Here is a 25943-nt window from a genome sequence, read left to right as displayed (position 1 = left end):
TTCTTTCCGCATGTCATGAATTTGCAGAACATGCAAAGTCAGTTATAGATTGGCTAAAGCTATAATTCTACTAGAGCTATAGCTTTTATAGTTTGTTGATGGTTTCATATGTGCTGTATCTGCTGCAAGCAATGAGTGCAGTGTTAGCTCTGTCTTGCTAACTTCCACCAGATGCCAAGTAGACAGGACTCCACCCCCTCATTTTAGTCCTTTATCCAAACGTCTCTGCAATCTTCCCTCCAAAGGCATGTTGTTTTTGTCTAGCTACCCCTGATTCTCCCACATCTCTCCAGTGATTAAAAGACACATTAATGTTCACTTGTCTTCCCACTTGCTTGATCTCAATCCTGTAAGCTGTTATTGTGTAAGACATTAGTGGTGATAAAGGAACCAAAATCTGAATTGCAGCTCACTATAAGTTATATTAATAACTCCTCTGTAAGTCTAGGCATTATCTACGTCATCAAGCCAGTTCTTTACTGTGCATGTATACAGTAAGATGATTGACAGTCAGAGAGGACTGTCCCCATGTAGAGAAGTTTCTTGATTGGTTGATACGGCTTAGTTGTGGACTTGTGTCAAGGTTGTTCTTAGAGACTTTATATTAGTGAAATCTCAGGTTAATTGATCAGCTTTAAGTGATATTGTTAATATTTTAATGCAAGTTTTTTTTAAACATGTTTGCATACTTCTAAACTAACTCAGTGTTGTCTCTCTCTTGTTTGTACCACCGTTTCCTTTGTTTTGTCTGCTGTCAGTGCATTTTGTAATGTCTGCTGTCACGTTATCTATGTGCAACATTTCTTCTCTTCTCCTGCCCTACAATCCCTTTTTCTCCTTCTTTCATAACTCCATCCGTCCCTCAATTCCTCCTTTTCACTACAGAGAGGAGGTAGAGGAGGAGGAGCAAGATGAGGAACCACAGAAAGCAGAAATCTCTGCTGAGGGATCTGCCAGGTACTCGAGAACAGGTTCTCAGAGTTCAGTGCTTTAGAAATGGCAGCTAGAATGTAGAATTGTGCTCCTGTGCTGTTAGGCTCACTAACATCCAGTGATTGCCCTAACACATTTTATCATGGTGCCACAACCTTTTGCCCAACCCTATGCTGAGCTGTTCTGTCATCTTATAGCTGGATGGCTCCAACTGTAGCGAAAGAGGAGGCTTCTAGCTTGTGTTTGCCCTTTAAATGCATGGTCAACCTCATCCCCAGCACTGCTGATTCAGAGGCACAAGAGAGCACCAGGGGCTGTTCTGGGACCAAGGTCATCCGCAGAGCGCCAGTGGCCTCACCTCCTGTTATTCCAGATTGTGGCCCCTGCGGTCTGTCTTCTTGGGCCTCCGTAAGGTCTCTGGGAGCTGTGCCCTCCCGGGGTTCATCCGTCACCTCATCTGCCTCCACATCCCCCAGTGAGGAGCAGCAAATTTCCCTCCCCCTCCCTTCTCCCTCCCTTCTCTCCTCTTACCTGTCAGACTCGGACGAGGTGCCTTTGAGGACCCCACGAGGCCAGAGGTGCCAAGACACAGAAAAGCGCTCCAGGTAGTGCGGATACGTGTATCAAACCCTCTCCAGTCACAGTGTAAAGCCCATAAGATTTTCACAGACATGATAGACCTGCATGTTTGGATCAGACATCAGTATGCTAATTAGATGTACATGATTAGTCATGGTTCAAGTAACAAATGCACAAATGTCCTACTTGTGGCTATACCTCAGACTAGGGCCAAAAATTGTATTCAAGCTTATAGGTATCCACTAGAGCAGAATTTCCTCAGACTTTCTAGATCTGTGATTTTTCTTGATCTTTGGATGTCTTGTGAAAGGCGAGGGTTTTTCTCCTGTCACTGAGCGCTTCATCAGCTTTTTCAGTTTTTGCTTCAAGACATCATTGGCAAACTTCCTTCGGTCTTCTCTACCCATGTAAAGTGCATATTCATTGTATTGGTGTCATTTAAAATGAGACGTTCTCACACATCCAACACACATTGATTATCGAGCGCAACTGTTCAAAATGTTTTAAACCCAAATCTCACTTTTCCTTGATGTAAAACAGGGTGCTGTCAGTGGGATATTAACCTTTCCTGACATTTACTACTCATCTGCCTTTTATTGTTGTATCGTACAACTCAAGCTGCGACAAGACTATAAATGAAACCAAATCCAAAAGGAAATGAGCTTGATGGTGTCTACAAGACCTACAAGCATCTGACAATGAGAATGCTTTGTGGGATAGCTTCAGCATGTTTTCCCCATTACGTCCTCAGTTACACTGCCAAATGAAGTGAATCAAGGATACAAAAGCCCTCGTGTGCTGGAAGCTTTTATAAAATGCTTAATTACAATGTTTTAGTGCCACTGTGACATGCTTATTTAATCTATTCCACAAAAGTCAATGATAAAATAATACCTTGTAGCACATATCTAGTGATTTTTTAACTTGTGCTGACCATCTTTTAAATAATGTTTACTTTTTCATTCGAATTCTGTCATGCTTTGATTCACTTTACAGTCGCTCACCTTCCTCTTGCTTTTGTGCTCCTTTCCCTCTACCGTGCCCCCCGTAAAAGACCCGCATTCTCTCACTGGTTTTATACACCAGTAAACCATTGACTAATATACATCCTTACTGCATGTAATTTAACCTGACCTTTTCTTCTCGTGTTCTGTTCTCTGCATAGTCTTTCAGATATTAGATACTTACACACACCCTGTTCAACATTTGCTCCCAGAGCCACTCCTAGTGTTGCCAGGTAAGCGCTCTCACGGGGCTCAAACTACAAAATGGATAGGGCTATGTATAGAGTCGGTACACACACTTAAAAATTAGGTAAAATTTTGTGCATTCTGCTGGATCCCACCTATACCTGTGTCTATAATTTTTAATGAAAGTTTAGGAACGATGAGAAAAAATGTCCAAGCATAGGTTGATCTCATCAGGGGCAAATCATGTCGTTCAGGGGCGATATGATAACAGAATCAGTTGGTTTCTTCTGCTGTCACTTAACTCAATCAGGTCTAAATTATACACTAGATAAAATCCTATAATCCTATAACCGGATATATAATCTATGTAGTATAGACCAGCTAAAGAAGACTTTTCCCGGTACAAAGCAACACTTCTTTCAGTGTAGCAGGCTTAGTTTTTCTTTGATTTTTATAAACCTGATCCTCCTGAGCCTTTTTGGTTTTTGTTACTTTTTGTATTGCTTCTGTAATTGTCTTGTAGCACAGTTTCATATGGTTATAGCCTGAGCAACTGAATTTCTCTCTGAGAAAGAGATTTAGGCACAATAGCAGAATTCCTGTGCGTTTTTTGTGACAGGAGACGTGACAGGTTTTTGTTGCAACATAAAACTGATGGAATGTTTTCAGCGCATCTCCAGACTAAAGGCGAATAATGAGAACTATCTCGGGTGCTATTTGATTATCCTCTGCGGCATTTTTGTTTGACTATCGCACATTGTTAACATGAACAGAGTTAGTGAGCTTTAGATGGAATTGGCGTGAATTTTCATTGAAAAGAGCTTAATTGCTTCATTTTCCTTCAATAGAACAAATGGCTATGCTGGAACATATCCTGGCCGATCATCAGGTGCATCCAGTGTCTCTTCTACCCCTTTCAACCGATTTGCCTCAACAGGAGGGTCACCTACAGACAGCAAACCTGACAGGTTACATGCTGGATTTTTTTTTATTTTAACTTTGTATATTGAAGACTTACAGGCATATGAGCACAATTAACATTTTAGAAATAACGGATTTTAAGTGTAAAATAAATCATAAAACTCTTCCTTGTGATTATTTTATAATATTATTAAATTTTTTTAAAATAATTTTGAACATGTTGTCTCTGCTATGTGGCAGGCCGGCTCTGGGAGGTTTACTGGCATCATCGTACAGGCAGCACCAGGAGACTCTGGCTGCAGAGCGGGAACGGAGGCGTCTTGAGAGAGAAGAGAGACTGCACAGGATTGAACGGGAGGAGAGAAGTCGTTTCAGGTTCGTGCCCTTTCCCAATTTGTCCATAGGACAACTGGAATGGGTTTTCAGTGCAATTGAGACAAGAAGAAGACTTAAATTTAGCTGCTTAACAAGGTCATTCTGCCAGGATGTCTCTAACACAATATTCAGCCCGGCAGTCAAGGGCAGAGTTCTGTCTTATCAGAAACTCCCACAGTTGTTTTCCAAATTCTTTGAGGCATCTGATTTTGTTATGGTCATTACTGAGTCACTGTGAAAATCCAGTTGTTAGCTGTGGCAGGGCCAGTCAGACAATCCATTTTTGGCACTTAGTTCCTTTAGTCTGCCAGTGGTTTATAAAAACCTGATCAGTAATATTTATATCAATTATTTGATGCCAGAAATTAAATTAAAATTAAATTAAATGAAGTTTAATTTTAAATGGTAATTCTTTTAGTTATTTTGGGGTGTGTTGCTTATACTGTTCTAGCATGAATTCTACAAAGGCCAAATTTTATTACTGTATGATTCAGAATGTTCAATAAGCATTTAACATGATAAATGAATTTATATTTTAAAAAATGTCTGCGTACACTTAAGCATATTTATATGTACATACTTTTTTCTTTTACTCAAGTAGATATTTTGACTCATATTTCTAATTTCAATAAAGTAAGAGTTTGACATAATAGCCATAACAGCCCCGCCTTTACTTAAATCAATAATTAATTAAAGTTTTTGTATACTTTTACCAAAAATTTTCATGTAGCTTTTTGCAGATGTTTGCTCACGGTTACTTCCTCTTTTTCAGTCGAGACTATGTGCAAAGGAGAGAAGAGGCCATACATGCTCGTGAAGAAAGGTACAGAACAACCGTCTATATCACTTTTTTCTTACTTTTCCTTTATTAACACTGGAAAAAATATTGCTGTCCAAACCCATTATGCTCCAAAATCTTGAGACATGTCTAATATCACTTAGTCACATATCCTTAGCAAGACACCTTGAATACAGACACATGGAAAGGCAGCAAAGCCACTGGTTCCTTTTATCATATCTTTTTTTCACTAGAACTTATTAAGAACTTGTTGCGTAAGCTAAACATGATTGGAAAAAATGTTTTGTGTTAAAAATAAATAAAAAACAGGTTCATGCACACAAAGTAATTTATTAGAGACACATGTATAACTAATCATTCATGCAATTATCTAATCAGGTAATCATGTGGCAGCAGTTCAGTGCATTAAATCATGCTGACACAAGCCAGCAGCTGTGGGTAATGTTTACATCATGAGGAAAAAATGTAACTCATTTGACCATGGCATGACTTTTGCCAGACAGGCTGGTTTGAGTTTGTCTAGAACTGCTAATGTTCTGGGACGGTCGCACTCTATGCTGATGAAAGAGGTCAAGGTCAAGTAGAGGTCAAGGAGACTGGCCAGGTGTTGGAGGTGGTGCAGTGGTGTGGGAATGTTTTCTTGGTACATTTTAGGTCCATTAATACCACTCAATCATCACTTTAATGCCACAGCCTATTTGAGTATTGTTGCTGACCATGTGCTTCTCTTCTATTCTATTCTATTTTATTCTATTCTATTCTATTCTATTCTATTCCTTCCAGTATGATAATGCAACATGTTACAATGCGAATGTTTTCACAAACTGACATGAACATGACAATGAGATCAGTGTTCTTCAGTGGCGGTCAGTTAATGGATCATGCAGTAGAACACCTTTGGGACATGGCAAAACAGGAGTTTCACTGCATGTGAGTGTATCTGAAATGTGAACAAGGACCATTATCTCAAAGGATTGTTTTTAGCATCCTCTGGAAGCTATTCCATCAATAGTTGAGAGAAAAGTGTGGCCATACCCAGGACTAGAATAGTTAACTATAGTTAGGACAGCCAAACAAACAGGATCGCTTTAGCAGTTAAGGTGATGAAGCTGTTTAATTAATATACACCTTTTATTCATGGCTTTAGGTATAAACAAGTGGAGCGTCTGGCAGCGGAGGAGTATGAGAGGGAACATGTGACATCAGCGCCAAGAGGTCGCACAGAAATCACACTTAATCTGAGTCCACGCAGTTCTTGCAACTCACGCCCTTCAATCCCGTCCTCCACTGAGTCTCAGGAGAAAAAACGTCCTCACACTCACACTGCACAAGGTAACACAGTAACATGCATTCTTGTATACTATCTTCTGATTCCAACAATAGCACAGAGCCCAGCCATAAAGACAGCATAAGTCCAATAGAGCATAATCATCCCATGTGAAACAGAATAGCACCGGCCAAATACAGCATATTAGGATGCCCAGTGATTGTTTTTTTTTTACTTTTGTATGAGAAGTGGTTCGAAAAAATACAATGCTTGTTTCACTTGTCTCAGAGCACGGTGTGTGATAGCATAGAACTGGGTGGCCCATTCCTGGGTCAATAGAAGTGGGTGGATTTCTCATTGACCAAATTAGAAAAATCTAAATCCTGACACTTTAATTAAAAAGTCATGTGCCATTTTTAACGTTGTTACTAGATTCCACAAAGGATGAGGATAGAAGTAGATAAGACTTGCAAACCTTTTACACATCTGAACAAATCTGCTAAAATTCCATCAGAACAACCTTAAATCTTTTTTTGTTTCACTGAATCATTACCTTATATGATCAATCATGCCTAGACCTGGCCTCTTAAGATATCAATCATCTATACTGGATCCATGTCCATATCTGAGTATCGCTGTGTGTGGAGTTAGCACTTGGCTTGAACTTCACACGTTTGAGATAATAATCAGTTGATCTGGTCCTGGTGAGCCGCCATTGCCTTGAGCCTACGTTGGCTGCCAGACTGGGTGACTAGGCAGTCTGTAGTAAAGATGAATGGTATTGAACCTTAGAGGAATGAAAGACAAAATCAAGGACATTTAAGTTCTGAATTGGTGTAAGATGAAGGACTGAGCTTTAAATCCATGTAGAGCAGAGCTCCTGGTCAAACAAGGCCATGCATGTGTAATGGGATAGTGCTGGATTCTAGCCAAGAATCTGTTCATCCTGAACCGACTGCTTCATCCGTTTTTATCCGCAATAGAGTAAATGTGGGACTCCGGCTGGCGAGTGTAGTGAGTGCTCTGCATGGTAAAAACTGAGGAGCATGTCTAAAGAAAATCGCATTATTTCAAGTGCAGACATGCAGTACCCTGATTGTCCTGTTCAGATCACGTGCCAATCCTTTTAGTTTGCAGAAATGACTGAAGCCTTTTTCAGTGCGCCTTCAAATGGAGAGAACGAGAAATTGGCTCTGACAGCACACGTACCAATATGACTTGTCTCGACTATGACTAACGCTTTATGCTTATTGTGCCCATGCATTTGCCTGAACACATATGGCCTGAAGGATGTGAGGCGCTCTATCGTCTGCCCTGTTTTGTCATCCCACATGATTCTGCGGGATTGTTTTCCAGTTATTCCTTTGCTCATCCAAATATGGAGCTGCAACTGTAGGAAGGGCGTGAGGCTTACGGTAACAGAGGTTGGAGGAATGGGCTGTGAAGATATAACGGCTTGCAGAGGGCAAGGGCGTTCTGAGGAGCCATGTAGAGTGATCATGTAGCAAAAACCCACCATAGGCCAAGCACCTTGCAGGAGTAATAAAAAATCTTACTTTTGCAGCCGATTGCCGTAAAAAAGCAGGATGTGATTCCTGAGGCTTACAAGGCTTCAAAGTCTTCATAGTCTATTGAGATATTTATTTGAGATATCCGAGTAAATTAAAATATGGCTCTTTTTGAAAGCACTAAGTGTATATTTGTTTGTTTGTTTTTAATGTTCAGAAGCTGAGCCAGAAGCAAGCCCTGTGGAATCTCCCTCAGTGTCTCCCACTGTATCTGGCCTACAGTGGTCCTCAGAGACAGAGGAGGAGCAAATGCCTGTGGATGAGAAGGACGTAAAGTTGTCTGTGCTACATACGGAGCCAGATGACTCGGACAAAACGGGGAAACGGACGTTAAGTAAAGATGAGCATGAAAGACAAATAGAGGAGGTCAAGAAAGATGAAGATGAGGAATTGAAGAAGAAGGAGAGGGAAAAGGTGTGCACGGAGGCAGAGGTAGCAGATGAGGCAGGGACTGAATTAGAGGTAGAAGAGGAATGTGAAAAAGAGCAGATAGTGGAAAGAGACACAGAGGATAGCACAACCCTGAGTGAGAAAGAGAGGCAGAATGAGGAATTGAACGAGAAGGACAATTGCTCAGCTTCCAGCATCTCCTCAGCCAGCAGTACTCTGGAGAGAGAAGAGAGAGAGGAGAAGCTCATATGTGATAATGACTCAGGCAAGTAAAAGAACAAGGCTTCAGTTCTGCTTAAGTCTTTTAAATGACCATTAGATGCTGCAGCTCAGTAACCATCCATGTTAACAAAGTTTTTCTCCCATTTTCCATCAGGCCAGTGGACAGAATGCATTAAGTCGGCGGATATCAACGAACAGTGTGGCAAAGTCCTCAATAACAAGCGCTTCATGCTGGACATGCTTTATGCACAAAATAAGAAGCCTGCTGAGGATGAAGAGAAGGAGAATGAGAAAGAGAGAGAAGGCCCAGGAGGCCCGGACTCATCAGTAAACAGTCTTGCAACTCGCATCTCAACTCTGGAGGCCCGGCAGCAGGCGTCCGAGGACAACGTAAAGAAAATGGAGGTGCAGCACCTGGACAACCACGGCAACGTGCGGATTGTGGCAGAGAAATTCGGCGACTTGGTGAAGGGGCTGGTCTCTCCACATGACGAGCTTGCCGGGAAGGAGAAGGCACCTTCACCTACGCCACCTAAAAAGGAGTCGGATCACATCTGGGACCAGCTGATGGCCACGCCTCGAGAACTTCGCATCAAAGAGATGGACTTTACTGACCTTTTGGAGGAGGATGACGTAGACATTTTGGATGTCGGAAATATGATCAATTCAGGTGACCACATGACACCCCCCCCTCCACCTCCTTGTGTACCAAACCTCCCGCCCCCACCCCCCCTTTTCGGGTGCCCGCCCCCTCCACCGGTCCCAGGAGGGATATTACCTCCTCCACCACCTTCTATAACGTCAGTGTCTCCCTCGCATATCGGTTCTCCGCAACATAGTCGAGGAGAGCCACCACTCTTTCAGAAGAAGAAGAAGACCATCAGACTGTTCTGGAACGAGGTGAGACCCACAGACTGGCAATACGGCAGTGACAAACGCTGCAAGGAGTCACTGTGGTCCAAACTGGACCCGGTAAAGTTGGACACAGCCAAGTTAGAGCTCCTCTTTGAGACCAAGTCCAAAGAACTTCCTGTGACAAAGGTAAACAAGATCGTGTTACTTGTAATATATTTTTCTTGCTCTCAGTAATGAATTTCTCATTCTTCTTCTTTTTTTATTATTTTGTTTCGTCTTTGGCAACAAAAATTGTTTAATGTATGTTTGTAGCTGTATCTCAAAACTTCTTTGCCACAATGTAGCACGAAAATTCTTTGGCAAAGACGTTTTGTAGGAAACACATGGTGAGGATTATGGCGTATCTCATTGCCTCAGTGTCACCACAGTCTGTTTCGGACAAGCGCAACAGATTTGAAACAGACCGGGGAAATCTCATTCGGCCCGCTTCAACACTGATTGAATTGGTTTTGATGGATGTCCCTTATTATCTTAAGGCTTCCTCAGATCTGCCACTGTAAATGTAACCAAGCTGCAGCTCCAAGAATGCCTTACACTGACGTTTCCGCGTTTTTACTGTAATCTGTATAGGCCTGAGATGATAGATGCTTTTCCGGAAACTATATGATTTGTTTGATTTACGTCACCATTAATCAATGATACTATGAAAGGCATTCCAATCTAACTCTTCCTTTTTCCAAAGCTATATTATAACACTGGTATCAGGAGGTACTGAAGAGGATATTTTTTGGAATAATTTTAGGGAATTCTGTTGTGATGGATGTCTTTCTGAGTGTGTCTTTGCCGGTCAGGGGTTCTCTCCTCGCCTAGCCCAAAGCAGCTGCTTCTCATTTTGGCCCATTCCTAACTTCCTTCTTTCCCTCTCTGTTTCTTCTCTCCTTTTCTTTCCTCCCTTTGTTTGGCAGTGAAAGCCGAACCCTCTTGCCTCTCACTAGTCCAAAAATATTCTCCATCAAAGTCCCAAAATAGCCCTCAGGTGCTTGCGTGTTTTCGAAGCGAGTTGCACTTAGCGTAGATCCCACTGGCATTCATATCTTGGAAAGCCTTCCTTTTCTTAATCACCCACATTAAAGAAATTCCGTTCCAATTCATTTTAAGGTAGTCTTCAAAAAGCCTTTTTTTTTCCCCTTTCTTTTTTTTTAATCTCGCGTTGGGGACGGTAGATGGATATCACAACGGTTAGCCGACGAGCGAGCGAGCGAGAGAGCGGTCGTGCGAACTCATAATGAGAACCAAGTGAAGTATTAGACCAGATGGGTGACTGTTGCCCTGACATATGTTTTTGATGGTGACAGTTTAGCTCAGTTATGGTCCGAAATAGAACGCATTTTACCATAATAGCAACCGGAGGTGGGCAGGCACATCGCAAACTGCTCACGCTGATTCTCACCACACATTACTTAACACAAGAAACAAGGTGAAAAATGAAATGAAATTGAATGCGTCTAATGCAAGCCTGAACGTATGAGTTTTTCTGCTGAATGTTTTGCTGACTTTAGAAAACAGCAGCGGATGGGAAACGGCAGGAGATTATTGTACTGGACTCCAAAAGAAGCAACGCCATCAACATTGGCCTGACTGTTCTCCCACCACCACGCACCATCAAAACAGCCATCCTCAACTTCGACGAGTATGCTCTGAACAAAGAGGGTATAGAGGTAACATCAGTTCACATTGCTATCATTTTACTTCTGTTATTCCACTGAAGGGAAAAAGCAGCTGTAACACCATAGTAAAACTCAACATATGCACTTAATATTACATTTTTATTCTAAAAACTTATATTTTTCTCAGCCATTCAAATGCTCCTTCTCAGGCATTATATCGTAAAAGCCTACCACACAAAGGCGTATTTCTGTATCTCCAGTGATTGATGGCTCTCTGTAACTTTACTCACAATATTGACTTTTGCTGAGTTGGCAGAACAACGGCATTAACTCAAAAAGTGCTGTTAAATATAACATGTTACTGTTAGTGTAAATCATCTACAGTTCCTAAGCCATTTTGTACTAAAATGAATTTATGAATCAATAAGATGACTCATTGCCCAAAGTGCCACCACAATATAAACAAAAGGAATGTAAAAAATCCGGCTATCATTTTTCTATGACAGGATCTTTTTACGTCTTATTATAGGATCTTTTTTTTTTTTCTTAACACAGCCATTCATCCCTTCTCATGAGCAAAATCTCATACAATTATTCAAAAGAAATAAACTACCGGACAGCCGTAGCACAGATGAAATCATTCTATTCGGTGAAATGATGACCTTTTATTTATGTATTGACAATTTTCTCCAGATGTTATTATTTATCAGTCTGTTAGGGATTCATTAGGGGAATTATAAACTAGTTTTGTAACTACATAAATTCATGACACTGGACAGTGATTCACGCACTTCCCTTAGGTCCGATCTCTCTTACTGACTCGCTCTCATTTGTGCATCTGCCTGCATACAGACATTTTCCCTAAGTGAATGTACTTGTAATGTATAGGAGCACAAAAATCTGATGTCATCATTTAAGATTTAAGCTCCTTTTAGTAAAGTTGTCCTAGACTAAATGCATCTTATATTTGATCGTTAAAGTATAATGCAGTTAGAGCATACACCTAGGCTTGTGCACATATTGCTTTCAAGAGTCAATCAAATTTGTTTTAATGTAAAAAAAAATACCATGTGGCCTTTTTCCATTGATCCAAAGTCAAATCTTTATGCTCCATAGCAAGTTTTTCTGATTAGTCTCACTAACAAGTGGTTAACTTACGAGTTCTCTTATCTCATTGTGTGTGTTTATGGAAATGCTCTTACTTTCGCTATGGTTTTTTACTGTTTATTTTTTTTACCATGCATCTTCATCAAGTGTTTAAGTGATCTCCATTCATGATTTTTTTTTTTTCTGACGACATTCCTTTCACGAATTTGACAGTTTAGCACTATCCCTCCAGGTTTGACAATGTGTTGAAGGATTCTTAACTCTTAATCTCTTTCGTTGTTTTCTTTGCTTGATGCAGCCCAATCATTTGACCCTTCGGCTATGCACCGTATTTGAACATTGCTTTTTGTCTTTTTGTTTAGAAAATCCTAACAATGATTCCCACAGAAGAGGAGAAACAAAAGATACAGGAAGCACAGCTGGCGAACCCTGATATTCCTCTGGGCAGTGCTGAACAGTTCCTCCTCACACTCTCTTCCATCAGTGAGCTGTCTGCTCGCCTGCATCTTTGGGCTTTTAAGATGGACTACGAAGTGCTAGAGAAGGTCAGGACTTTGGACACGATTCAAAGGCTGAGCTGTTAGACCAAGCAGCACACATAGAGTGCATGTGCAATAATGCAATAGTAGTCATGTTTACAGCTTGCATAAATTAGTCTCTGATTTCCCTTTTTTGCCAGGAAGTGGCAGAGCCCTTACAGGACCTGAAGGAGGGCATGAGTCAGCTGGAGAAGAACAAGACACTGCGCCTCATTCTGTCCACGCTACTCGCTATCGGCAATTTCCTTAATGGATCAAATGTGAGTTATGCCTCTGCTCACGGCCTTCTCCCCTCCTCGCTTCCAGTTTCCCTTTGAGGCCTGGAAAAAAAAATGCTAAAGAAGTTATAAAAGATTGAAAGCACATTTACAGTAAACCATTGAGTGTGGGCAAGAGAACAAAGCAAGTCGAATTCGTGTCATGTCGTTTGGGATATTTTTCCGTTTTTTATTTCGGCTGGGTCTTCAGTACTGCAAGGCTGACCCGGGTGTAGGCTATTGACTTCCTGTACTTTACCACATTTGCTTGAGATTCAGCTATTTACAAGTCAATGGAGCATTCATGTGAACATGCAAAAGATCAGACTACTGACCTACCTTGCTTTTCAAAGCATTCTGTATTATTGCTTAATGGAACTGATGATAATCTACTCAGCTATAGCAGAGTAATGTCTGTAAATAGTGGAAATGGCCTATGATTAGAAACCATTTATAGAAATCATTCCCTGGATGAGATCCAGAGTGACCCATTTGTTCAAGGTGGATGTATTTACAGCGTCAATTTACTCGCTTACAGGAAAGTTTCACTCATATTGTCCATTCTAATATTGTGTGTGTGTGTGTGTGTGTGTGTGTGTGTGTGCGCAGGCTAAAGGCTTTGAGCTAAGTTACCTTGAGAAGGTTCCAGAAGTGAAAGACACTGTGCATAAGCAGTCTCTGCTTCACCACGTCTGCTCCATCGTAGTCGAGAAGTTTGCCGAAAGTTCCGACCTGTACTCTGAGATCGGCGAGATAACACGCTCTGCTAAGGTACTGCTCCAATTGTTACGCTCAAAAAGCAGTTCAAACATGTTCAAGTTCTATTAAAGAACATATAGTGTCTTGCGTAAGTATTCAGTCTCACTGAACATTCCCGTGCCTTCCAGTGATATAACCAGGAACTAAAAATGCTCTTAATTGGGATAGTTACCATTTCATTTACACAATATGTCTTACATTTGAAGCTCCTGGGGGTGTTTTCATGGTGACAAATAAGTTAATTAAACAATACCGTTATTTAATGTTTGCATAAATATTGCAAACTAAAACTAAACTTTTGACTGCAATTATGAAACTTTCACTTTTAGCTTTTCACATCTGGATCCTCATATTTTTGTGTATTTATAAAGCTCCATAGTAATTATGAATTATACAATTATAGACAATTATAGAAATGTTGCTGTTTTAAAATAATAAGATAAAAAGCATGATTTCTGCCAAAATGTACTTTTTCTTGTATAGGTTCACTACCCAGCCAATAAATAATAACCTTTTTTTTTTTTTTTTTGCTCAACCACAACTTTGATTACGATACGAAATATGGCTGTCAGTTTATGTGTGACAATGATTCCTTATACTCCCAGAACCAATTCAAACTCATATGTTATTTGTCACATACACTACACAACCACACAGTATGATATCCAGTGAAATGCTACTCTTTTACACTTTGAGTCCTGGAATATGCCTGTGCCATCTGGAAAGAAAAGTTCCATACAGTAGATGTGATAATCTGGTCATTCAGCTCACCAGCTGACTTCATTTTAGTGCCACATGACATTGCTGAGCCTAGACCTAACTAACTGAAGCAACCTCAGATCATAACACTTGGGTAGTGTGCATGATGGGTGCATCGACCTTATGTGCTTCCCTTCTCACCCTGATGCACTCACTGCTCAGGAATAGGCTCAATCTGAACTCTGAATTTATGCTCCCTCGCAAAATAAAAAGTCGTACCATCAAGTTTTTTTTTTTTTTTTGCTTTGTTTTAAACACAACTTTAAAAGATCTGAGCAGTAGCATAAATGTAGTAACTCCTGTACGTGTATATTAGTCTACATCAGAGAGGTGGTTAAGGTGCATAAGAAAGCATGTTTTTTTTTTTTTTTTTCAAACTGTATTTATAAGCATCCTGCTTTTCTCAGGTGGACTTCGACCAGCTGCAGGACAACCTGGCCCAGATGGAGCGGCGATGCAAGGCTTCCTGGGACCACCTGAAGGTCATTGCCAAGCATGAGATGAAACCGGCACTAAAGCAGCGTATGTCTGACTTCCTGAAAGACTGCGCTGAGAGGATCATCATCCTCACCATCGTCCACAGGCGCATCATCAATCGGTAAACTTTCATTTAAGCTTTCGTTTTCCTACACTCTTTTCGAGTGTCTACTTGCAGCACAAAAGAGAGGACAGAATGCATGTGCCCTTGTAGGTCAAGCGATCTCCTTGGCGGTTTAAGGCTTCATGGGCATTTTCCTGGGAAGTTAAGAAATGATTTATGAAGAAAGAACGTTTTTAAGGTGTTAAAGTTAGACCTAAGATAGTCAGGATCTAAACCTGCTGTATTTGGCAATTTTCTTTACTGCACTCATATACATTCCCTGATGCATAAGAAGGTTTCAAGCCCTGTCCTGCTCTAATGCAATATAATTAATGTCTAATTGCTCAGAAATTTGTCCTGCATTCAAGTCTTACAGCTTCATACAATTACAATAAATCCAGATAACACACATACAGTAGCATCACTTCTACATCACACTTGAGCCCCACAACCAACCCTGTACTTCATCACTGCTCGCTTCTTTTACATGCTGTAATGCAATTCCAAGAGATAATGAATAAAGCACGGCAGTTTAAATGTCCTCTGTATGATGTGTAATCTTCTGTGCACGTTCTTCAGGTTCCATGCCTTTCTGCTGTTCCTGGGCCACCCAGCATACGCAGTAAAGGAAGTCAGCATCCACCGCTTTTGTAAGATCCTAAGCGAGTTTGCTCTGGAGTATCGCACCACCAGGGAGAGGGTGCTGCAGCAGAAGCAGAAGAGAGCTAACCACCGGGAGAGGAACAAGACCCGGGGCAAAATGATCACTGACGTGAGTGCGCCCTCTCTTGGCATTCCTCATAGTGCACTGTCCACTTCGACACGTCTGACACTAGATGGAGCACTTCACCACTAAACAAACAGGATTCTGACGTTGAATTCTTATAAGTTATATTGCAATTAAACACTTGTTACTTTAACTACTTTGAATGTTTTAAACGCGTGCTATATTCGTAAACGGCTGATGGACTGGCAATTAAAATGCATCTAAAAGTTACTGGTTAAATAGTGTTGAGCCTGTGGGGAGTCATAAATACCCAGCGAATTTAATAAACCTGATCCATTCCTGTTGCCGAGCAGCAGTAGAGCGCTCACTAACCTGCGTAATTAATATCAGTGGTACTGTAGCAGTGCCTGGGGCTACCCCTGATCCCTCAAACGTGACCTGCTAAAGCCTGTCTCTGTGGGGGAGTCCCAGTTAGGAGAGGCCTCTACGTAGTTTGTTTAGTTTGGCAAGGAATACTTTGGTATAAAAGCTAATCTCAGCTTGAAAATCCAACTCTTTTCATGAGCCTGTAGAACGAAGACATTTGTAAGCACTGAGACTGGTGCGTCAGGCGGTCTGGAAGAGCTTAAAATGGAACGGTGCAAGTGGGAAATGTATGGGACGTCAGTAAAGCTTTCTGATTTCAAAGAAATAATAATATACAGTATTGCGTAAAACACCACGACCTATACTATTTATTTAATATGTATACTATCGAAGCGTTCTTACTTCATGTCACAATTTTCATAAGCCCAGTATAGTCACATAGCAAATCCCACATAGTGTATATTGCTTTTTGTTCTCTATCTCTACTACCTTTTTACTATACAGTAGTTTCTCTTGTATTTCGTTCTCTCTTTCATTCATCATGTCTCTGTTCGTCATTTCTAGAGTGAGGAAGAAGAAGATGAGGTATGCATGGCTGTGTGCGGTCGTGTTTATGTGTGCACAACAAGCCTCCTTTAAGTGCATGTCAACATTTCATTAACTTTTTTACATGAAGTGGCCTGAGACTAACGAAGACAAGTCCCATCAGGGATTACATCACATCATGCTGATCATGATGGAGGTGTTTTAAATCTATACCAGCCCTACACACACATACACACACACACACACACACTCAGTGAGCATGTGGGGCTGGTGTTAAAGGGCCTGTCGAGATGCAGTATTGTATGTTTGTGCTCCCATTACACAAGCTGTGAGAATAGGAAGAGAAGGAAGGGAGCAGGGTCACCATGTGGAACCTATAAGCAACATGTTAAACGTGTATATTTGGATCGTAGTGACGATGAGATCATTAAAATAAACAACTGACAGTAGATTAGCGTTTATAATAGACATTTTTCACCGATTCATTTGGTGCAGCCTTGTCCTGGAAATCATCAAACCACTAACGACAAGGCAAGAGACTAACGATACTAAACTCAGTGTGCACTTTGGTGTTCTGTGGTGCATGCTAGGAGTTGGTATGGATTGTTTTTAACAAATGCATCCCTGGAGAATTTCAAATTGCCAACATGCAAGCCAAAAGACTCAAAAGAAAAAGGAGTGCGACGCAGAAGCCGGACAGCGAGGTTTATCTGCTGTTTTTTCTGTTTCTTTTCTTTACAGAGTGGTAAGTTTGCAGGCGCTTCAGCAGAAGGACAGGACACTCCAGGTCAGGGACTCGACTATGCTGAGAAGGCAGCAGAGCACGAACAGATGACCGCAGTACTACGGAACAGCCTGCAGCTCGGAGACACCACCCCATCAGTCCTGCCTGGGCTGCGCACCCGCACCAGAGCTGGCCGAGGTACCTACAAACCTATAGTCACCCCCTTGCTATAAATAGAGTATAGTAATAGTGATGCGTCGTTCATAAACGATTCAATCTTTTTAATTGAGTCTTTAATGTGACTCAGAAGAACAAGTAGTCTCAGAGAGTGATTAATTCATCTTCCACTGGGTGCACAAAGCGTCGCTAAACCTCTGGGGGTTATGTACAGGAAACAGAAATGAGCGGTTCATCTAATGAGTCTTCTAGTCCGAATCGTTCGTTCTTTCGTCACAGTATTCTAGTGTCTATGAGAGTCACATGACAAGAGAACAAACGATTCAGACCAGAAGATATGAGAGGTGAGCTGCTCATTCTGTTTATCATAATGATGTCCTTAGCTGCATTGTAATATTTTCATTCCTGGAACTATAGACAAAATGTGTATATGTAGACATGTTGGAGGTCTGTTTATTGAAAGTGTAACGTTTAACTTTATTTCTGATTAAAAGAACGAAATAAACTAAATGATGCATTTCTATAAAAGATTTGTTTATTTTGATGAACAAGGTTCAAACAACCGAGTCACTATAATGATTCAAACTTCCCATCACTGCTATGTAACCAAAAAATTCTCTTCAAAACCATATTCAGGAAAAAAAAATACCTGTGCTTTCTGTGCTCATATAGGACGCATGGGACTGTGGTCTTCTGCCAATGAAGACACGTCTAATTGCATGGAAGACACAGCAGATGAGATCATGGAGCGCATAGTAAAATCTGCAACTCAGGGCCCCAGTCAGCGTAGTCAGCCTCGCGAGAGGAGACGCTCAAGAGCTAACCGCAAGTCCTGTAAGTCACTGCATGACATTTACAATACAGGACATGAATACCTGTGTGTGTGTGTGTGCGTGTGCAGCATGATCTTGTAGAATAGTAATGTCTTGTATTACACAGCACAGAAATGATGAATCACTGCATGGTTTCTCAGTCTCTGATTTCTGATTTAAAAAAATATATATACTAAAGTTTAATCAAAATACTTGTATGTGCATAAATATTTACCTTTTGCTTGTAAAATGTTTCTAGCATGTACTGCCATTTGCTTTGTGCATTGGAAGTGAGATCCTTTGGGCCTACCAAATAGGTCAGTCTATCTAACAGATGGAAGGGCAATAAGATGTGAAGCTCACAAAAGAAATAAAGACCATGTTCATTTAAATTCTGCAGAGGTCTGAGAGAGAATGGTCAAGGTTTCTGTTGAAGTTCAGCTTGCATACAGTTTCTATAGACTGAGTGCAAATTTTTGGCATGATTGTGGAGAACTGGTCAAACTTTCTGCAGGAAAGGACAGGAGGCATTGGCCCAGTAGCAGTGGAATATCTCAGACATGGTAGGAATTAGTCAAACTTTCTGCAGGAGCATGTGGGATTGGTTAAAGGCTTTGCATGAGGATCCTGGATTGGTCATATTTACTGCACCAGAAATTAAGAGAGGTTAAATCTTCTACAGGAGTGGGGGATTAGGCCAAAGGGTTGATCAAGAGGATCGATGGGATTGTTGAGAATTCGTCAGAAGTCTCTCAAGAGTGGGCAGAAATGGGATTTTAAAAATAAATAAAAAACAATCTGGTGCATATCTTTAACTAAGTACATTTTTTTTTTTACTTTAGTGCTGAGACTTTAGTACCAAGTATCAAATTATTGCTTAACAGCCATAGGAAGCATATGTTTCTCAATTAAACATAAACTCTGGTTGTACGCCAGCCCACAGATTTGTTTTATTTTTGTGCGTGTGTGTGTGTGTGTGTGTGTGTGTGTGGACTAGAAGAGATTCATGAATTTAGAAAAAAAAAAGTCTCTCACTATTTCAAGAACTTCATGTACTGTAACATTACAGCATTTATTTCTGACCAGAGTTGCAATCATTTTTGGCACAGATTTAGTATTAATGATGGAAGAGTCAAACCACTGTTTAAAAAAGGACATCCTAAATATTTTTTAAGATCATGAGTCTCTTCATGAAAATGAATCTTTATTTTCCCAGGACCACTCTTTCAATTAGTTGAGTTTAATGAATCTTGCCATTGTTATCCTGGAATATGGCCTGCCATCAGAGATAAAAAAAAAAATGCATTGATGTGATAACCTGTGACCTTTTTCTAGTGCTCCTTTTTCAATAACAAATGGTTTTCTTATGGCCACAATACTGTTTAGTCCCAATCCTGTGCGTTTTTGTCTGTGTATATGGAGGTGCTCCTACTTTCACTATTTAATACAGCTCTTATTTCTGCTGTTGAATTTTTTCTTTTATAATTGGACATTATATCGATCCGACAGTTGTTGTTGATTCTTCCCGACCACAGTTCTTCTGTGAAGTTGGTGTTTTAACACTACCCTTCCAGGTTTTAATACCAGTTTCCAATCCAGTTCCCATAATTTCAGCAGTCTCCTTAGTTGTTTGCTTTGCTTGATGCAGGCCGATAATTCGACCCTTCCAAAAAATCTTTAGTGGGATAAATCTTTCCACTGCATCAGTTAGGACTGAAAGAATTGTTCCCAGCTGAAACATGTTAATCACTGCAGTAATTATCCAATTAAAGCCTTTTAAGTATTTGCTTATTTAAACCCAAGTATTTTTTGGCAAAATTTGGATTATTTGAGATAATTGACTAATCAAGTAACGCATGTGTCTGTTTTTCTTGCAGTAAGAAGAACACTGAAGAACGGGCTCACCCCAGAGGAGGCACAGGCACTGGGATTAGCCAGCGGCTCTGAGATGCAAGTGTGACGCAGAATAGATTCAAGCAGCTCAGGGTCTAAAGACACACACAGACACACTCGATACAACTGATCCTGGACACTGCAACCTAAGCATGCTGATTGAAAGACATATTTCTTGACACCTACCACTTTTACTGCATTTTTAAAAGACAAGCACAGTATTAGCCACCGTTCAACTTTCAATTCTATTACACAAACCTCTAATATTTACACACACTCACACACTCTTGTAGCCCTGTTAGTAAAGAACCAAGTTCTCTTTAGAGACAAAGGTACAGTACTAGTGTTTCTTACCACTGTGGCCTTGAGTGTGAACCCGAAGATTAGTGCTTTTAACAAGGCTGATCTCTTGCACTCTGGTTATCAAATATTAGCTGTTTGGTGAAATCTTGCCTGCTTCGGTTAGTAGCACACTCAGCATTCATGTCCAGTGGAAACTGCAGAGCACAGATTTCTAGAAATCGCTGACATAGATGTCGTAAGGGGTGATTTTCTCTGCACTGCTGTGGTATGAGGTTTTTTTTTTTTTTTTTTGCACGTTTCTTTTTTTCAATATTTTTTTAATACGGATTTTAGATTGAGCCTGAGATGAAATACGATCAGCAATATGCAACAACACGTCTGACCTACAGCACCTTCTGCCATTTGTACTGTAGTCCATCTGCTAAAAGTGGTCAAGGAGAGTCCATTTCCAGACAAAACTCAACCTTAGTCTTAGCCCAAGAAGAACCTCAATGCTGCCTTGATGTTCACTGTTATAAATTCACTTTTAAATCATTATTGAGATGCATGACAACTATACTCGTGGCATTCGGTAATGACGTGTGTCTTTGGAAACAGAGGGATGTGGTCTCTTCAGCACAGCAGCACTATGGTTTTTTTTGTTTGTTTTTTTTTTTTTCGAAGGAGCATGTAATGTGATTCGCTTACAGAAAAAAATCACCAAATGTCCATTCTCCAGCGTGAAGCCCAAAATGTTATTCTGACAATCCACACAGCCGTACTACACGACCCGGTAGTACATCCCAGCACCTTATTACATTGTACCATGTCATTTTAAAGCAATGTCAAGTATTAACAAGAAGAAGTATCTGTTTTTTGTTTTGCTTTGTTTTTTTTTTTTTTTTTTTGTCTGATGTCTTCTTCTCAGATAACCGAGTACTGTAAAATGAAAATGAACTAGAAATCTAATGTAGAATCTAAATGGTCCCTAAGAAGACAAATGCTGTATAATTGTGTAAATCTTTTGTTTTTATTTTTGCATCTGTTGCATTTGTATTTGTATAGAATAGTGTATTATAGGTCAGAAGCAGTGTTATTCTGTGTTAATTATAATTTAAGAAAAGTAAGCAAGCCATTGTTAAAAACTACAGGAAAGCAAGAGAGTTGAGTCAAAGGGAGCGTCTGTGATGTCAGTTTGATGCTCAGCGATGTTTGCTTTTGTAATTTGTATTTTTTTTTCTTTCCTTCCTTTTTGCACAAACTTGAAATTTGTTTGGTCTTTGTAAATCCCACTCACTCACCCACCCAACCTCAACTCCTGCTCAAAAGTCTTTCCAGTTCATTGCACTTCGGTACAATCAAATTGAGTTATGTCCAATCTTTTTTGCTGCAAGTGCCATAAAAAGTGGGTATTGAATAAGGGTACCAAGAATGTGAATTTACCTTGTTAATACTCACAGCGAAAAAGTATATACTGTATACAAATCTTGCAATAAATAGCTTTTATGAAGCATCCAGAGAAATGCTGGTGTTGAGTGTTTTTTATGCAGATCATGCAACGAAAGATTACAGCAGCTAATGAACACCCATAATTCAGTATCTCAGAAATTAAAAAGTTATTACTTAAGACCAATTAAAAAAGAACAGAACACAGAACTGTTGGACTACTGAAAAGTATGAACATGTACAGCATCCAGTACTTGGTGGGGGTCCATTTGCAGCAATGTGGCATGGCATGGAGGCAGTCAGTCTATGGCACTGATGGGGTCTTATGGAAGCCAAGGTTGGTTTTAATAGCTGCCTTCAGCTCTTTCACGTTGTTGGGGCTGGTGTCACATCTTCCTCTTCACAATACCCCAAAGATTCTTTTTTTTTGCTGGCCAACCAAGCACAGGAATACCCTGGTCCTTAAACCATATATTAATACTTTTGGCAGTGTGGGTAGGTGCCAAGCCATGGTGGAAAATGAAATCAGCATCTCCATAAAGCTGGACAGCAGAAGGAGGCATGGAGTGCTCTAAAACTTTCTGGTAGATGGATGTGCTGATCCAGGACCTGTGATAAAACAATGTACCCACATCAGCAGGTGACTTGGCATCCCAAGGTATTACTGTCTCTAGAAACATCCCAGTGGTGTTTGAGCAACTTGAATTCTGTTTCTCCCCACTATTTCTTCAGACTCCAGGACCTTGATTTCCAAATCTTCTTTGTCTTTCGGCTGTTCCCTTTCAGGGGTCGCCACAGCGAATCAACTGCCTCCATCTAACCCTATCCTCTGCATCCTCTTCTCTCACACCAACCAACTTCATGTCCTCTCTCACTGCATCCATAAATCTCCTCTTTGGTCTTCCTCTAGACCTCCTGCCTGGCAGCTCAAACCTCAGCATCTTTCTACTGATAAAATTCACCACCTCTCCTCTGAACATGTCCAAACCACCTCAATCTGGCCTCTCTGACTTTATCTCTAAAACATCTAACATGGGTTGTCCCTCTAGTGAACTTATTCTTGATCCTATCCATCCTTGTCACTCCCAAGGAGAACCTTAGTATCTTCAGCTCTGCTATCTCCAACTCTGCCTCCTCTCTTTTCTTCAGTACCACTGTCCTGTACATCTTTTCTTTCATTCTCGCTGATACTCTTTTATCGCACAACACACCTGACACTTTTCTCCACCCATTCCAGCCTGCCTGTACCCGCCTCTTCACCTCCTTTTCACACTCTCCGTTGTTTTGGACTATTGACACTAAGTACTTAAAATCCTGCACCTTCTTTACCTCTGCTCCCTGTAGCCTCACTGTTCCTCTTGGGTTCCTCTCATTTACACACATGTATTCCATCTTACTGCGGCTAACCTTCATTCCTCTGCTTTCCAGAGCATACCCCCACCTCTCAAATTTTCTTCCACCTGTTCCCTGCTCTCGCTACAAAGCACAATGTCATCTGCAAAATCATAGTCCATGGAGACTCCTGTCTTACCTCATCGGTCATCCTGTCCATCACCAGAACAAACAAAAAGGAGCTTAGAGCCGATCCTTAATGCCAATCCCTAGGCACTGAGTTACTGATCAGAAGATCGGCGGTTCGATCCCCAGCTCCACCAGGTTGCCACTGTTGGACCCTTGAGCAAGGTCCTTAACCCTAACCGCACCAGGGGTGCCTTATCATGGCTGACCCTGCGCTCTGACCCCAGTTACGCTGGGATATGCGAAGAAGCAATTTCCCTCTGGGATTAATAAAGTTCTTGTAGGAGCCTATTTTGTTTGACTCAGTAACCAGTGTTATATGGTTTGGTGCATTTCAGTTTGAATATTTTTGTTTTGAATTGTTTGCAGTTGGAAACACACATTATTCATATGGGCCATTTGGATAAATATTTGTACATTTTGCATTGAAAGGTAAAATTGTGTACTGGCTCTTTAAGAATCACGTGGGGGAGAAAGTGTTGTGCGTGCTTGGGAAAGCAGCGGAGTCACACAGTTTTCTTTACCGCATCCGTGATTATTTGCATTTTGAGATTATATTTATTTTATTTTATTTTGTTTATTTATTGTATGTATCTTGAAGTGAAGGTTAAAGGACGATATCAGAAAAGAAAACGGAGTATGTCGATTCTATGGACACGGAGCGAGTAAGACTAAACTGAAAAAAAAAAATGCGCACGCACATTAGTAAAGAAAACTAACTCCAGACGGATAAGGATGTGTTTAACACGAAGATTTATGGATGTTTTGAGGAACGATTAACCTTGCCATGTGAAATTGCTTTGGAGAATTATGCTCTAATTTCGGACATGCGGCATCATCTACATGCGATATAACGGCGCAGTTTCTTTGGAGATTTCTAAGGTAAAAATTAAACCTGACTTGCACAATTCAGTTACAAATACTGATACACTTGTTTGATGCTTTAAATTAACAAATGGATGACAACACAAAAACAACTGAGGATTGCTTTAGTACTAAAAGGCCAGTAAAAATGACAGAGAAGGCAAAGGAAGAAAAATTACACAGGCTTATGCAGTCAAGGAAAGCTAAACTGGCTCAGCTCACAAGCAAATCTAAGGAAATTCAACAACTTATGGATGATGCTGCGCATGTTGACACTGTTCGAACAAAATTAGAAACAGAATATAAAGGACTGTATAAAGACTTTTGTCAGCACAATCATGCTATTGAGGAGTTTATGATTGAAGATGATTATGCAAAGGACCAACATATGTGGTTCGAACCTAGAGCCTGCTCATGTGAGAAGTTCATCACTGAAGTCAACCAGTGGATGAAACAAGTTGCAGAAAATGCTGAGCAAGCAGTACTTTGTGATTTGGAAATAAATCCTGATGACAGCATTTCTTCTGCGTCAGTAACTTCAAGTAAGAAGCTTAAGAAATATGGTTCAGTAGATGGCAGGTCTACAGCTTCTACAACTTCTTCTGCACGTATATCTGCTGAAGCAGAAAGAGCTGCACTACTTGTTAAACATGCTGCACTGAAGAAAAGACAAGATATTGAAAGGCAAGAGGCTGAACTGAAGGCTAAAAGAGAAGAATTTGAGCTAGAGGTTGCTCTAGCAGTGTCAGATGCAAAGATTAAAGTTATAAAGCAGTATGAGAGCTGTCGATCTTCAGAAGTTAGCCACAAAGAAAAGGATCAGGGGTCAGGTATCATAACACCATGTGAAGATGCGTTTCAACCACTTGGGTCACAGTCAATTAATAACCCATTTACAAATGTGTCTTATGCTGGTAGAGAGGGAAACGTAGTTGATACTTTACGTGATGCTGTGGAGCGACAAGCCAATATTGCGGAATGCCTAGTGAAGCATCAGAAAATGTCCATGCTTCCTTCAATTGACATACCCATTTTTAAAGGAGATCCTCTTGATTATAAGCTGTTCATTCGGGCCTTCGAACATGGAGTTGAAGATCGTACTGATAATGATAAAGACCGTTTGTACTTTATGGAACAGTACACAACTGGAAAGCCTAAGGAACTAGTTCGTAGCTGTCTGCATATGAACCCAGCAGAAGGCTATCATAAGGCAAAGCAGCTTCTGAGAGAGCATTTCGGAAATGAGTATCAGATAGCAGTCGCATACATGAACAAAGCTCTACACTGGCCCTCTATCCGAACAGAAGATGGGGAAGCACTTCACTCCTTTTCATTGTTTCTTTCAGGATGCTGCAATGCAATGTCAGATGTAAGTTACATGGACGAGATGGATACTGCAGCAAATTTAAAAGCCCTTGCAGCGAAACTACCATACAAATTAAGAGAAAAATGGCGATCGGTGGCATGTGAAATTCAAGAGAAGCAAAGTGCTAGAGTGAAATTCAAAGATTTAGTTAACTTCATTAATAAGCAAGCAAAGATTTCTCTGCATCCAGTGTTCGGAGACATAAAGGAAAGTTCTAAAGGACAAGCCAAGTTGCATACAGAATCAAGCACTTATAAAAAGGCTGTAACAAAAGGGGTCTTCACAACTAGTGCTGTACCGATTGACAAAAGGGCTGAAGACAATGACAAACTTTCAGTTCAAAGAGTGCAAAATGCACATGTCGACAGCCAAGGGAAACCATGCATCTTTTGTAAAGTACCACAACACAACTTGGAGTCATGCAAAAGGCTAAGGAGTAAGATGCATAAGGAGAA

The 25943-nt window shown here is 40.6% G+C and overlaps 1 protein-coding gene across 4 annotated transcripts in view; it reads left to right on the top strand.

Annotated features, from left to right (window-relative positions):
* The window catches only part of fhod3b (formin homology 2 domain containing 3b), a 124013-nt gene extending 102094 nt beyond the window's left edge, over positions 1-21919 (top strand). The window contains exons 11-29 of one of the 4 annotated variants that reach the window (XM_053494384.1): positions 886-957; positions 1131-1538; positions 2678-2749; positions 3551-3670; positions 3864-3998; positions 4771-4821; positions 5945-6129; positions 7790-8287; positions 8399-9285; positions 10659-10817; positions 12236-12418; positions 12553-12672; positions 13279-13440; positions 14595-14785; positions 15347-15539; positions 16425-16445; positions 17148-17328; positions 17980-18141; positions 19997-21919. In XM_053494384.1, coding sequence (XP_053350359.1) covers positions 886-957; positions 1131-1538; positions 2678-2749; positions 3551-3670; positions 3864-3998; positions 4771-4821; positions 5945-6129; positions 7790-8287; positions 8399-9285; positions 10659-10817; positions 12236-12418; positions 12553-12672; positions 13279-13440; positions 14595-14785; positions 15347-15539; positions 16425-16445; positions 17148-17328; positions 17980-18141; positions 19997-20079 — 3883 coding nt within the window. In that variant the 3' untranslated portion in view covers positions 20080-21919. The remainder of the gene's footprint in view (positions 1-885; positions 958-1130; positions 1539-2677; positions 2750-3550; positions 3671-3863; positions 3999-4770; positions 4822-5944; positions 6130-7789; positions 8288-8398; positions 9286-10658; positions 10818-12235; positions 12419-12552; positions 12673-13278; positions 13441-14594; positions 14786-15346; positions 15540-16424; positions 16446-17147; positions 17329-17979; positions 18142-19996) is intronic. The other 3 variants (XM_053494385.1, XM_053494386.1, XM_053494387.1) reach the window with 3 other exon arrangements.
* Positions 21920-25943: the final 4024 nt, after the last annotated feature.

This window comes from Clarias gariepinus, chromosome 4 (assembly GCF_024256425.1).
Source record: "Clarias gariepinus isolate MV-2021 ecotype Netherlands chromosome 4, CGAR_prim_01v2, whole genome shotgun sequence".
NCBI classification, from domain to species: Eukaryota; Metazoa; Chordata; class Actinopteri; order Siluriformes; family Clariidae; genus Clarias; species Clarias gariepinus.
This window is presented reverse-complemented; position numbering and strand designations above follow the sequence as displayed.